Source organism: Melanotaenia boesemani, chromosome 20 (genome assembly GCF_017639745.1).
Source record: "Melanotaenia boesemani isolate fMelBoe1 chromosome 20, fMelBoe1.pri, whole genome shotgun sequence".
NCBI classification, from domain to species: Eukaryota; Metazoa; Chordata; class Actinopteri; order Atheriniformes; family Melanotaeniidae; genus Melanotaenia; species Melanotaenia boesemani.
In genome coordinates, this window is record NC_055701.1 from 23,097,919 (window position 1) to 23,110,930 (window position 13,012).

The following is a 13,012-nucleotide window of genomic DNA, read 5'->3' on the forward strand; positions in this document are numbered from 1 at the left end:
TACCCATAACCAAAACTCCCTCAGGTGACAACACCTCTTATGGAAATCCTCTTATTTAAATTTCTGACGTACAGTTTTCTTTGTGGCTCTCTTTCTTTGTTAAAATGTGAGCTATGGCTATCAAAGAAAGTTGTAGATGTTTATTAGTTTTGAAAAGGTATCTAAATAATGTGAAAAACTGAATTCACTGAGAAGAAAAGACTCCATGTTGCATTGCTTTAAAACAAAGCCAAGCAGGTAGTAAAATGAGAGCTTTTGAAGAAGAAAAAAGTTTCAAAGACTCGATATATTTAATGAAAATGATCTGCAAGTAATATCCTGCACATTTTACTGTCAAACTGCATTTGCTTGTAATCCCAAAAGGTTGCATGAATTTGGCCTGTGAAGAAAAAAGTTTTGACGAAAACTACTGTTTCCCAGTTAAGATATAAGCAAAAATCACCTTTTGGAATAGTATGCTCTTGTAGGATGTATCAACCTTTGAGTTATTCCATAAGAACGATATGCAGAAGTTTACAGAAGAACATTGTAGCTGTACACCACAACAGAAGTATGACTTGGGGTTCCTTCACCACCTGCAGGACTGCACATCTTGCTGCCAGTGATCATAAATTCTGCATCATATCAAAGACAAATATGATGCCTTTTGAGTGTCCCGTGGTATAAACTCAACTTTAAGAGAACCTTTCAATGAGATGACGTTCACATTGAAACTATAGGGATGGCTCACAAAGAAAAGGCTCTAAAAGAAGAAATTTGTGGAGAGTTGTGGAAAGGAGAACAGAACATTTTAAAAGAAAACCCCTAAAATTTAGTCAAAATGAATAAATTGTGCACGATAAGTCATTAAACAAAAGACAACTCAAAAAACTATCTTTATACAAATACTTTAAGTCAGGGATCTCAAATTTCGGCCGTTGAGGGCCAGAGTCCTGCAAGTTTTAGATGTTTGCCTGCTTCAACACACCTGACTCAAATTAATGAGTCATTGTGCAGAACTTCATAGGCTGTTAAATCCATTGTTCATCCATGTAGATATGTTGGAGCAGGGACACATTGAAAACCTGCACGACTGTGGCCCTATAGGACCGAACTGAGTAGCCCTGCTCTAAATAGTTTGACATAAAACATATACATACTGCCCCAAGATATTATGTAATGATAACACTGTCACACTTTTACTCGTGACTAACCTGCTGTATGTTGTCCGGAACTGGACCGCAGTCAGAATTCCAAGGGTGAAACCATCTGGTCCAAATGGTCATTTCTATACATTCAGCAGGCTTTTTTTTTTAACTAAAACATACATACATACATACATACAAATAGAGGAAAATGGTAAAATCACACAATTACACCTGGCATGATACATATCTTGCTCGGAAAAATATAATAATCACAAAAGAAACCTTTTGGTTATGATTCATTATATGTGACTGTATGATCATGGCATCCAAATGAGCAACATCCAAAATCAAAAACAGTCATTTATTGGATAAAATAATAATATTTTTCATCATAAACAATACAATGTTATTCACAGATGTGATGTGTAGGTTTTAAGATAAATTCATAGTCTCAACTGCATCTCGTGGCAAGAAATTTTCAAGTAATTTTTGAGTGTCGAGTACAATTGTTGTCATCTATTAGATAGTCCATTACATGCATGCGATTGGAGAAAGATGTTGGTGCAACATGACGTAGTCCTTATTTATAGCTAACAATTCTCAGATAACATGTACAATAGACCACTGCTCAGCCAAAATGTTTTATTTCTTCCATCCAGCAAAACAGCTCCATTTTTCTACATGAGAGCAGTTTCCGAGACACCAGGCAAATATTTGCATGTAATGTTTGCACCTGTTTTTATGTGTTACATGAGCAGGATTTCACCCACGAAGCAAAAAATAAATGCCAAAAAGTAAAAAAAAAAAAAAAATCCACCCACAGACACATGTTAAGATCATCTGTTTGTGATGATCAGTTTATTTCTGGATAGTGGAATAAAAATATTGCTGCTCATTTACTAGAGCTCCCTCGTAGCTTCAGAGGGTGATTTCCTACACTCCCCAGATTGGCTCCTAACAATCAGAGAAAGCAGGTAAACAACTCATTGCTGTTGGAAAGAAAATATCTCCTCTGGTGAAGAAAATATGAATTTTTTGTAAAACAAAAGGACAATTCAGTTTGCTGATTGAGGCACAATTCTGATAAACAATTAATCTTTATAGTCACTGCTTTCCAGGTATTTCCTGATAGATTTAATTTGTCTTATAATCCATAGAAATTTTACATCGTTTTGTTATTGACTGTTTAAAAAGAAACAACTGGTTTTGTATATAAATTAATGATACAAAACAAGTATTGTTTCAGCCTTACTTTTTTTTAGCTGCACAGTTATTTAACTGCTCAATGACTCAGTCAAAATATCTTTGTTTTAATTTTTAAAAAAAGGAGTAAGAAACTGAGTTATAAATAAAATAACCATTGGCAAAGATTAAAACTCTGTTGTAGCTGCAGGAATAAACTAAATGTGAGAAAAATAAAACACAAAGCACCCAACCACAGTCAGACCTGCATGCAACAAGAACTGAAAATGGATTTTTGCTTTTTTCCATCAATCACTCAGACTTAGTTTATAATGATTATCTGTGATTGACAACCAGTTTATTATCCATTGTACCAACATGGCAACCCTGCCCCCCCTCCCCCCCTTCTAGTCTGTCACTCTGCTACTAGAATAGTTTGCATGTTTGATCCAGATGTGAGTCACACAGCTTTGTGTGCTTCATATCTGAGGAGCTGATGTTTTGTTTGGTTAGTCAGACAGTTCTTAGTAGCCTCAGAGTTGTGTGATTAAAAAAAACTAAACAAAACAAAACAAAAAAAAAAAAACACAATCAAAAAGTAGCGCTTTGATGGATATTAATCGTGACCATGATCCATCTAAGACTCTAATCCTAAGGAATTTCTTCATTAACCAGGTTAGAAATTAGCCCAGCCTAGTCACAAAACATGTAATCAGTTTATTTGTCTTACTAATGTTATAAGCCACAGTTGCATCAGAGAGGAAGACCTGTTAATCCTATAATCCACTGGAATGTGTACTAGATTAAATAAATAATCAAACTAGGAAAATAATGGATCAATGCGCACACATGAAAATGTATTAATTGTGATGTTTTGAGCAATAGTCCCTTCATCCGGCTGTTAATCTCTACGTTCTGTCCATCATCTCAAGTTCTAACAACCATTTATGACATGTGATATAAGTGAAACTAAGAAATATTCAGCAACATAATGAAACACATAACATGAGATTTGTGTCACACATTCTAACATCAAGATAGTCCTACAGACTGCCTGCTCTGATTATTATCTCTAACGTTTTTACAATCAAAATCTTTCATAGAGTACAAACTACAAAGGGGATTTTTCTGAAGTACTTTTCTGATTATTTGGGTTTACACACTCTATAAGGGCTCTTGATACTAAATTTTGAACTTTGGATTTGCTTTGGTTACAACCCCTCCTGCTGTCTGTATTCTGTATGCACCTTTTGTCTTCTGGGTAAAAAATGACACGCCTCTTACTAATAATCTAAAATAAATCAGTTTAATTTTATCTTAAATACTAAATCTATTTTGCAGGAAGGAACAACTTATAATTCATCAGAAATGGATTGAATATCAGAGTTTTCATGCATTCATTCAGTGGGCACCCTCCTCACAGTATTTGCAGAGATGTAATGTCATACCTCTTGTTTTTTTGTTTTGCTTTGTTTGTTTGTTTTGTTTGTTTGTTTTATTTTCAAAACAGCTGTTGTATGTGTTTTCTTTGCTGAAGTAGATTTATTTTTCTAATTAGTAGTAAACAAAAGTAGTAAACAAGGGATCCCCGACCCTGGTCCTGGAGACTCACTGTTCTCTAAGTTTTAGATGTTGAAAACTGCAGCAGGAAACATCTAAAACCCTGCAGGACAGTGGACCTTGAGGACCAGGATTGATCATTCCTGCAAGCAGCAAAAAACTTATCACAAATGCACAAAAAGTAGTTTTGCATTCATTTTTGTGAAGACACTTCCAATGAAGCTGCGGGAGAGATGCTCTCTTCTCTGAAATCAGACATCTGTTTTTCTGAGAGGGTTCCCTCTCAGTGCAAGCAGCATCAGTGGTAGCTCAGGCTTGTTCTTTCTAAATGTGCCAGCCATTGCCATCTTCCCTGCAAGGGATGCACAGACTGCATCCCTTGGTTCTTCTCTGGACCTCCACCGGTTGGTTTTCCCATGTATCCACTACAGGATTGTATAACAAAGACCACCAAGATCTTGTGAAATATTTCATATTTTGCTGCTTGCTGGACATATTCTGTCAGAAAGCTTCTGTCTTCTGCAGCAGATTAGAGACTGGATGCAGACGGGTTACTAAACAATACCTTAATGGTTGTTTTTGATTTCGGAAAGTTGTGTATGAGGTTGTAGAAAGGTGATAGTACACCTGCACAAGAAACTTTTACTTCTGTCTAAGATCAATCAACAGTGTGTGTTTGTGTGTGCACATGTGCACGTGCATGAGTGGGTGTGTGTGCATATGTGTCCATATGTCTCTGTGTGTATGGGTTTTTAATTTTGTTGTTTTTAGTCTGAAGTCGATTCCGTGACTAACTTCAACTACACAGAATTATCCGAAGACAATCTTTGTACTCAAGAAGTGTACAATTTCCATGAAAATATAAATTAAGGCAATGTTTCCCTTTTTCTAAAGTCCCTTTATGCAAAATCACTAAATTTTTAGTTCAAGAAGCAACATTAAAGGTGTTTTCTCTGCAGTTAAACACACTTCTGGGTAATTTCTGACCCGAAGACAACAGAAGGGATAAGATTTCATGCTATAAATCTAAGGTTTGACATATCAATGTATGTTGTCACATTATAGAAACTAACAGCCTGAGGAAGGGTTTGTTGCTCCAAATGTCATAACAGTAAAAAGGTTGTTGAGTATGCCAGTTTCCATGTGGCATGATAGCAACTGTGACCTAAATAATAAAACATATAAACCTTAGGCATTGCATATTACTGTGGTGTTAACTATGGATTCCCAACTCCAAACCCAAACCACTTACAAATGAGAGCAAAGAAAAAAAGTGAAAGGGCAATGAAAAAATTGGTCCTTAGCTTAGCATGAGAGTCAGAGAGAAGCCTGACTATCCAAAAATAACAAAGTCGACCTAATGCAGTTTCTAAAGCCCAACAGTTGACATATTATATGTTGTTTATTTTATTTGTAAAACAATCACACGCGAAGTGATGTAACCAGTGTAATGGTTATTTCTTGGTCTGGTGTAAATAATCTTTCACTTCAAAAAGGTGTTTGTCGGGAGGTTCTTTAAACTTTTGACACACTTGCACTGGTTGTTTCTATTGCTGATTGGGATTTATTTATATTTTAATCTAAGTATCAACAAAGCCAATGAGCTGCCTAAAAATCACATGCAAGCTACATTTCATGATAAAGTTGCAGACATAAGAGCTGATATGCTCATATAAATTTTGGCATCACAGTATTAGCTGAACTTTTGTTTAATAGTGCAGTAACTGTGCCACACACAGAACTAGGTAGGATTGTGTAAACCAGCTCTTTTTGGAAACCGCAGGAGTAGACCTGTATCTGCTCTGACTTCTGGATTCAGTAGTGCATAAACAGAGAGTTAGTCATCGCCAACCAAATAAGTGGACAAAGTAACAGAAAAACACCTGACATCATCGGTGTAGTAAATATAAAGTTTGTGAAGCTCATCATGTTGAGTTTGAAGCTGTCTTTTATGTATTTTATTTATTTATTTATAGCAGTGCTTTAAGTGTTGCACCACAGACCCAGTTAATTGTGCTTTTCTCAGTGCTGGTGAGTGTTGACTTGTGTTTATTTGCTTATATAGTTTTACAGTTTGCTTTCTTTTCGTTTTAAGTATCCACTTGTCACGTTACATAATGTTTTTGACTGAGGCACCGGTAATTTTGTCAGAGAGGACTTGAAGTAACAATAACAAGGACAGCTACACATGTGAGTCATATGAAGTTATTGGTATGCGTCAGCTCAACTGCAGCTCCCACAATCATGACTTGTTTATATGAGTTTCGAAGACAACATGAAGAGGCCAGTTACAACAACTGGGATGAAAAAAAAAAAACATAAAATAAAAATAAAATAAAATAAAGACATATTCATGATGCAGGGACAAAACTGGAAGTACAGCTCTGTACTCCCTTGTTTCATCTTTTCACTTTACCGTGTCATTGCTCAGGAGACTCCACCTGCTCAGCACCTGCTCTGTTTTATTTTTTTTTTTACCTCCAAATTGTGTACACTGTCCACCATATACACTGCAGAGTATTCATATGCAGTGACCCACATGACATCGTACCACCCTGACTTCTCTAAGCACAAAGGGAGCCTAAAATAAAAACATACCAGTCTGTTCTTTCTCAATTAAATATTTGAGAAAGACTTTGTTGTTTACAGTGCTGTATGTGCTTTTTCCTTTTGCGCATTCTACTGTTGGAATAATGGGATTATAGCACCACAAATATCTACTTGCAGCCATGTCTTTGCTGTTGTCCTCTTGGCAGTGTCGGATTGGCTGCACTGAGAGCTATTGTAGCAAAAGACTTAGACGGAGCTGCGTCTCTTAAACACCCTGAACGGAGAGAGAATGTGTAGGCCTGTTGTTATGGAGCTAATGCTCGTGCACTGACGTGGACTGCAAACGCAGCCTGTTGATCCAGGCTCCACGTAGTGAGGACAGTTACTGTTCTGCTGCATGTAGGCATCAGAGAATGTCAGCTCCTGAGGGATCATGGTAGGTATGGAGCCCTGCAGTTTCTCCTTGCTCCTGTACCACAAGCATGAACATATAGTTTGGAAATGCAGCACCTCAGTGTAGGCACCTTTTAAATTTTTAGCCTTCATGGAGTCATCTGCTACAGGTGTGATGGAAGTTGAGGTTGAGAGCGGTAATAGATGAGCCACCTCTCCTCTAGGCTTACCGACAGACAGCAAGGCCTTCTGCTTGGCATCCCGCCGCTCATCCTCAGTGTTCATGGTCAGGAAGCGAAGCACAACCAGGTTGAGGAACGCTCCGATCACCGTCAGGCCCATGAGGATATAAACAAAGCAAAAAGCAACATACCGGGGGTCATTCTGCAGGGCATCATCCTTTTGCAGAGCCACATAATCTCCAAAGCCAATGGTGGTGAGTGTAATAAAGCAGTAGTAGAAGGCGTGTAGGAAGCTCCATCCTTCGCAGTGGGAGAATGCCACAGCCCCCACGCACAGGGTGCTCATGCAAGAGAAGAAACCCACCGTCACCATGTTTGCCATGGAGACCTCAGTCTGACGCATCCCCAGGCACTTCTTGGCTTGGTGCAGCAGGTATCTGACGAACGTGTTGATCCGCTCACCTAAACTCTGGAACATGACCAAGGTGAGCGGGATGCCCAGCAAGGCGTAGAACATGCAGAACACTTTCCCTGAGTCGGTGCTGGGTGCTGCATGGCCATAACCTGAGTGAGAGCACACCACACACTTACACCTCTGTGCACATGCTGCCACTTAGAGTGTGTCTATCTTCTATTCCACCCTCTGTTAAATCCTCGTAGTGACACTACACTTGATTTAAATGCAAAAGAACATGCACATACACACTCAATGAGTCCTCCAGGAATAGTCCAGTCACACTGTTTAGTTGTGAACTAACAGCTATTTATTTTTAACTCCCACACTGTTGTCAGCTGAAATGTTGTTAACACTAATCAGAAAAGCATCATATTCTTTGCCTAAATTACTCTTAAGTGGCAAAATGTGATGCCAGATACAGAATCAGAAACACAAATTGCACTTGGAATATGTATTTTCATTCACTAATAACGAATTAATTTCATTTTAAGAAGATATATTATTGTTGGCAAACACAAACAGCAAGAACATGTATTTACAAGCCAAAAACAGATTACATATAATGTGCCAATAAATTTGGTTTATTATAAGATAATGACTAAAATTTCCATAAGCAACTTGACAAACAATCTACCATTGAATGGCATTTTGGTCTGTGTTAAATAAATACTTAAAATAAATAAATATGTATATAAAATGTTTGTTAAAAGAAATGAGTTTAATAATACACATCTTAAAAAGGGATAACTTTAATTTATTATACAGGGCTTATTTTATGCAGCGTATTTATTTCCAACGAGATCTCACAGCAAAATGTGAAAACTAATTGGGAAATGAAATATAAATTCATTTCTGGTCAGTTTTGTCTCACACAGCATGATTTTCTACTAACACAACTCATGCTGGGTGTCTAACACATGTTAGAAACCACTGAGAGGGTGGTTGCCATCACCCAGTAATCAAGGAAGAGAATATCTTGATACAGTTGTTTATTTTAGTAAAAGCCATCCCATCATTAACCACATACTCTCACTGACCACTTTATTAGGTACACCTGTTCAGTTGGCTGGTAACACAAATATCTAATCAGTCAATCACATGGCAGCATCTCAGTACATTTAGGCATGTAAGCATGGTCAAGACGACTTGATGAAGGTCAAACTGAGCATCAGAATGAGGAAGGAAGGGGATTTAAGTGACTGAACTTTTCATGGTTGTTGGTCAGAGTATTTCAGAAAATGCTGCTACTGGGATTTTCACACACAACCATCTTTAGGTTGTTTGATTTCAGAAGTCAGAGGAAAATGGGCAGACTGGTTGGGGATGATAGAAATGCAACAGAAGCCCAAATAAGCACTGGTTCCAATAAAGGTGTGCACCATCTCTGAAAACAACAGTCCAATCTTGAAGCAGATGGGCAACAGTAGACTACACCATCATCACTCCTGACATACTCCTGTTAGCTAAGAACATTAAACTGCGGCTGCAATTCACACAGGCTCACCAAAATAAGATGGAAAAACATTGCCCGGTCTGATCAGCCTCCATTTCAGCTCCACATTCAGATTGTAGAGTCGTTTGTGGAAATGACCTGAAAACATGGATCCATCCTGCCTCATTTTAACAGTTCAGGCAGGTAATGGTGGTGTTATGGTGTGATGGATATTTTTTTGACCCATTTTGGGCCCCTTAATACCAACTGAGCACCATTTAAAAGCCACAGCCTACCTGAGTATTCTTGCTGACCATGCTGACATTTATGACCACAGTACACCGTAGTCCAATGGCCTCCACAGTCACCAGATTCTCATCGTGTATGTGCAGCTGACATCTGCAGCAACTGCATGATGCTTTTATGTCAAACTCTGAGGACAACTTGTTAAATCTATGCCACAACGAATAAGGGGTCCAACCTGGTTTTAGCAAGGTGTACCTAATGAAGTGGCCAATAAGTATAGTTTTTGATGCAAAAAAAAAAAAAAAAAAAAAAAGACCTGAAATAACTGAAATCAAAAATGATTATTCAAAATTTGGTTTTAACATCAACCAGATTTGCTCTCCACACAGAAAAGACGTTTTGGTCCAAAGAAGCATTTAAAGTTTTCTTTAGTCTTAAACAAGATCCACATTTTCTTGAGACTTTTGGCCTCGTCAGGTGATCATAGTTTTTTGCCATAAACCATGACAAAGCTACCTCATGACAGTGAAGTTACATTTAGGCATTTAAAAACATGCTGTAATAAAAGTTATGCCAAGCGTTTGACCTTTGGACCACATCTGACGCACCTACAGAATCACTTGCTGGTGCTGTAACTGAACCATGAGTTTGGATGCTATCAGTGTATTCACCAGAAATCCTGTATAACATCATAGTGTGGACTTTTTCAGATATGCACAGTCCTGCCGAGACAATGTAGAACAAATTTCTCTTTGCAGACTTTTTTTGTATTCAGTAAAACATAAAAACATAATAAATGTGACACTAAACACAAGCATGCAAGCATTTTGTCACTCTCATGTAAATCCATGACCTCACTTTAATGAATTCTAAAAACTAAATAAATAAATCAAAATATATTATAAAGAAAAAACCCTGAAATAGATAAATATGTTTAAAACAAACTCATATTTGGTGAACTTGGTTTGATATATCCAAATACCCTTCCTTCATTTATTCAATTATTTAAATAATAACTGAACTTATTCATTTCATAGGCTTGCTCATTTATTTATTTATTTAAAAATTAATTAAGAATTTATAAATAAATAAATGGCACGATCCATTTGATTATGATTATAGTTTTGGTTTGCACTCCTCATTTGAGTCATAAGAGTTTTTCCACATTAATAAAATATCTCTTCATATTTGTGAAACTGATTATACTTGACTGACCTTTAAGTGGTAAATAAATCATCTTTGCCGAACAGGTGGGAGACTTTTTCACCTCAAGCAACAGGCTTATTTCTTTAAATCAGTGTGGAAAGTTAAAAAAAAAAGAAAAAAAAGAAACTTACCTGAAACAAAGGAGACACAATAATTATCTCCAAAAATCCTGACTTTCCGTGTTAAAGAAAAGCTGCTGCTCACCTATTGTCGTGATCACAGTGATGGCGAAGTAGAAGGACCCAGAGAATTTCCACTGGACTCCAGCTTTGTGCGGTTTGAGCTGCAGGACGACGTGCTCCAGCTCCTCGAAGTTCGCTTTGGTCAAGTTATATTTGCGCATGAGTTCGTACTTTCTGGCGTCGAGCTTCCTCTTGTGACTTTTCTCCTGTTTCGACTCCAGGGTCTCGAAGACGGCCGCTCCCACCACCAGGTAGGTGAGGATGCTGATGATGAGCGCGAGCGTCCTGGCGTTTTGTCTCTTCATGGTAACAAGGAGGAGAAAATGGAGCGCATGTGGGAGCTGAGGCACTCTGCGACCTTCTCCTGACGGACTCCGGATCCAACAGAGGGGACTTTTGGAGACGGAGCTGTTCTTTCAGCACCACCCCCACATCACAGTTGGGCTGCTACTGTAGGCTATTTGGACTATTTGTCACCGACTTATATTTAGATTCCACAGAAAAGACACACAGGGCAATCCCACAGACTTTTAAGAGGCGGCTTCTTGAAGATGCAGTTCATATCAAAAGCTGCACCTTGCTGGAGGTTTTACACACACACACAGACACACACACACACACAGACACACACACACACACTGGGGGGTGTCTTGGGGTAAAGAATAAACAGTTTTATGGGAAAGGGATGCACTCATCAACAACAGAGGTGGCTGTTTTAGCCTTCAGCAAGAAGTCTGTCACACCTACAAATATGACTGTTTTTTTTATTCATGTGTTCATTCAAGTAAAATATTTACCTAGTGGCTATTTAAACAGACTACCTCCTCTGGATTTGCAAGTTGTCTAGCAACCTCATAGTCGTCCCTTTAGTGTGCAAACATTTGGTAAAGCCACATCCTGTTCTGCAGGATTCTTCAGCTCAAACACAACTTCAGATCGGTCAAAAACAAACTTCCTGCTGAACACCAGAGAAGATCCTAAGAAGATCTTTTGCCCTTAAATAAATAAGACAAATGAGCTTAATGGAATTTGACTGTTTTTCTTTTCCTCCCATCATGAATGATGGCTCAGCGCCATTAGGTGTCCCAGTAAGAAGTTGGGCAGAATGTGAAATGGAGCCACCAGTATACATCTTGTTTCCGCAATGTTACACCTCCAGTGTCCACAGCAAGAAAAAAATAAGTCTCTTGCATTCACTTGTAGTTTAAATAGTCTAATTCTGATTCAAGTTAAAAATGTCATATAACACTGATTTTAATGGACACTGAACTCTTTTCAAATACAGTATTCTGTTTCATTTGTTGTCATTGGCATAAGGATTAATTATATAAAACTGATTATTTTCTATGTGTGACATTCATGTGACATCAAATCTGATTAAGTTGGTTGAGTAACTTCAGTAGGTTTGGGTCCTTCTTTTGTGGATAAATTAAAACTAATACTAAAAACTGTGGCTGCTTTCTTGTTGTACTTGCAAGATTGTGGTTGTTAAACAAGAAGTGACAGATGAAATGAGTTTATTTTAACTTGAACTAGTGTTTTTGCTTCATTCACCAGAATGTTCTAGCAGTCTTGATAATGAAGACGACTTACACTGGGTTCCTATGAAGAATCTGGGTCATGATAGAGTGAAACAGCTGGTCAGGTTTTGTTTGTAGGAAACGCATATCAACAAAGTTATAAAAACACCAAAATGTGAACTCAAGCAAATAGAAGTAATGCAAGATTTGTCATGAAGAGTCTTAAGCCCACCTGTTGTCACCCATCCACACATAAAGAAGTTATGTACTTTCAAACTTCTCCATGTTTTCTTCTGCTTGGCCTTGTTAAATCTTTTTAAAGATTTATTCCACAACAAAGCTCAATTTTTTCAGTTATATAGTGCATAAATACTCAGTCACCTTTGTCTGAGCCTGCAAAAGTTTAAAAACCATCAAACCAACACAAATAAATGATGTGACACTGAATATGGTTAATGAAACAACACCGAATGTTTAGTAGAATAAATGCCTAAGATACCATTTCAGTTTGTAAATGAATCAGTCTGTCCTTAAACTAATATACTCCAATTTTTCAAATAGTTCCAGTTTAAACATGTAGAAGTAATATATTAATTTTACCAGCTGATGGCATTTATTTCCATAAAACTTTAGCTCCTGAAATCCAAAGTCAAGGTATTTAAGTCGTAGCTCTATTAAACTGTGACATGCCTTGTGTCATTACATTTTTTTTTCTTGATGAAATATTAAAGGCAACATCATGTCATAAGGTTTTTTTTCTCTCTTTTAAACCAAATATTTAAGAAGAAACTCCATGTGGTGCAAACTGAAGGAGCTGAGTTGATTAAGACTAACTTTTGGATGCTATCTGTACTGTTTCTGATTTGTTTCTACTTGTAAGATATGCACCATAAAGTCTGCAACATCCTTTAAATATAAATGAGATTACAAGTGATGAACCGGCTTTAACTATCTTAATGAGTAGCGGGGCTAAGA

The 13,012-nt window shown here is 37.5% G+C and overlaps 1 protein-coding gene across 1 annotated transcript; it reads right to left on the reverse strand.

The window, feature by feature from the left end:
• Positions 1 to 1,474: 1,474 nt before the first annotated feature.
• On the reverse strand, positions 1,475 to 10,850 carry kcnk3b (potassium channel, subfamily K, member 3b). The gene is made up of 2 exons (XM_041971834.1): positions 10,540 to 10,850; positions 1,475 to 7,558 (listed from the first exon to the last, which is right to left on the reverse strand). Exons 1-2 carry the CDS (start codon positions 10,820 to 10,822, stop codon positions 6,666 to 6,668), a joined length of 1,176 nt encoding a protein of 391 aa, XP_041827768.1. The 5' UTR covers positions 10,823 to 10,850; the 3' UTR covers positions 1,475 to 6,665.
• Between the last annotated feature and the right edge of the window lie 2,162 nt (positions 10,851 to 13,012).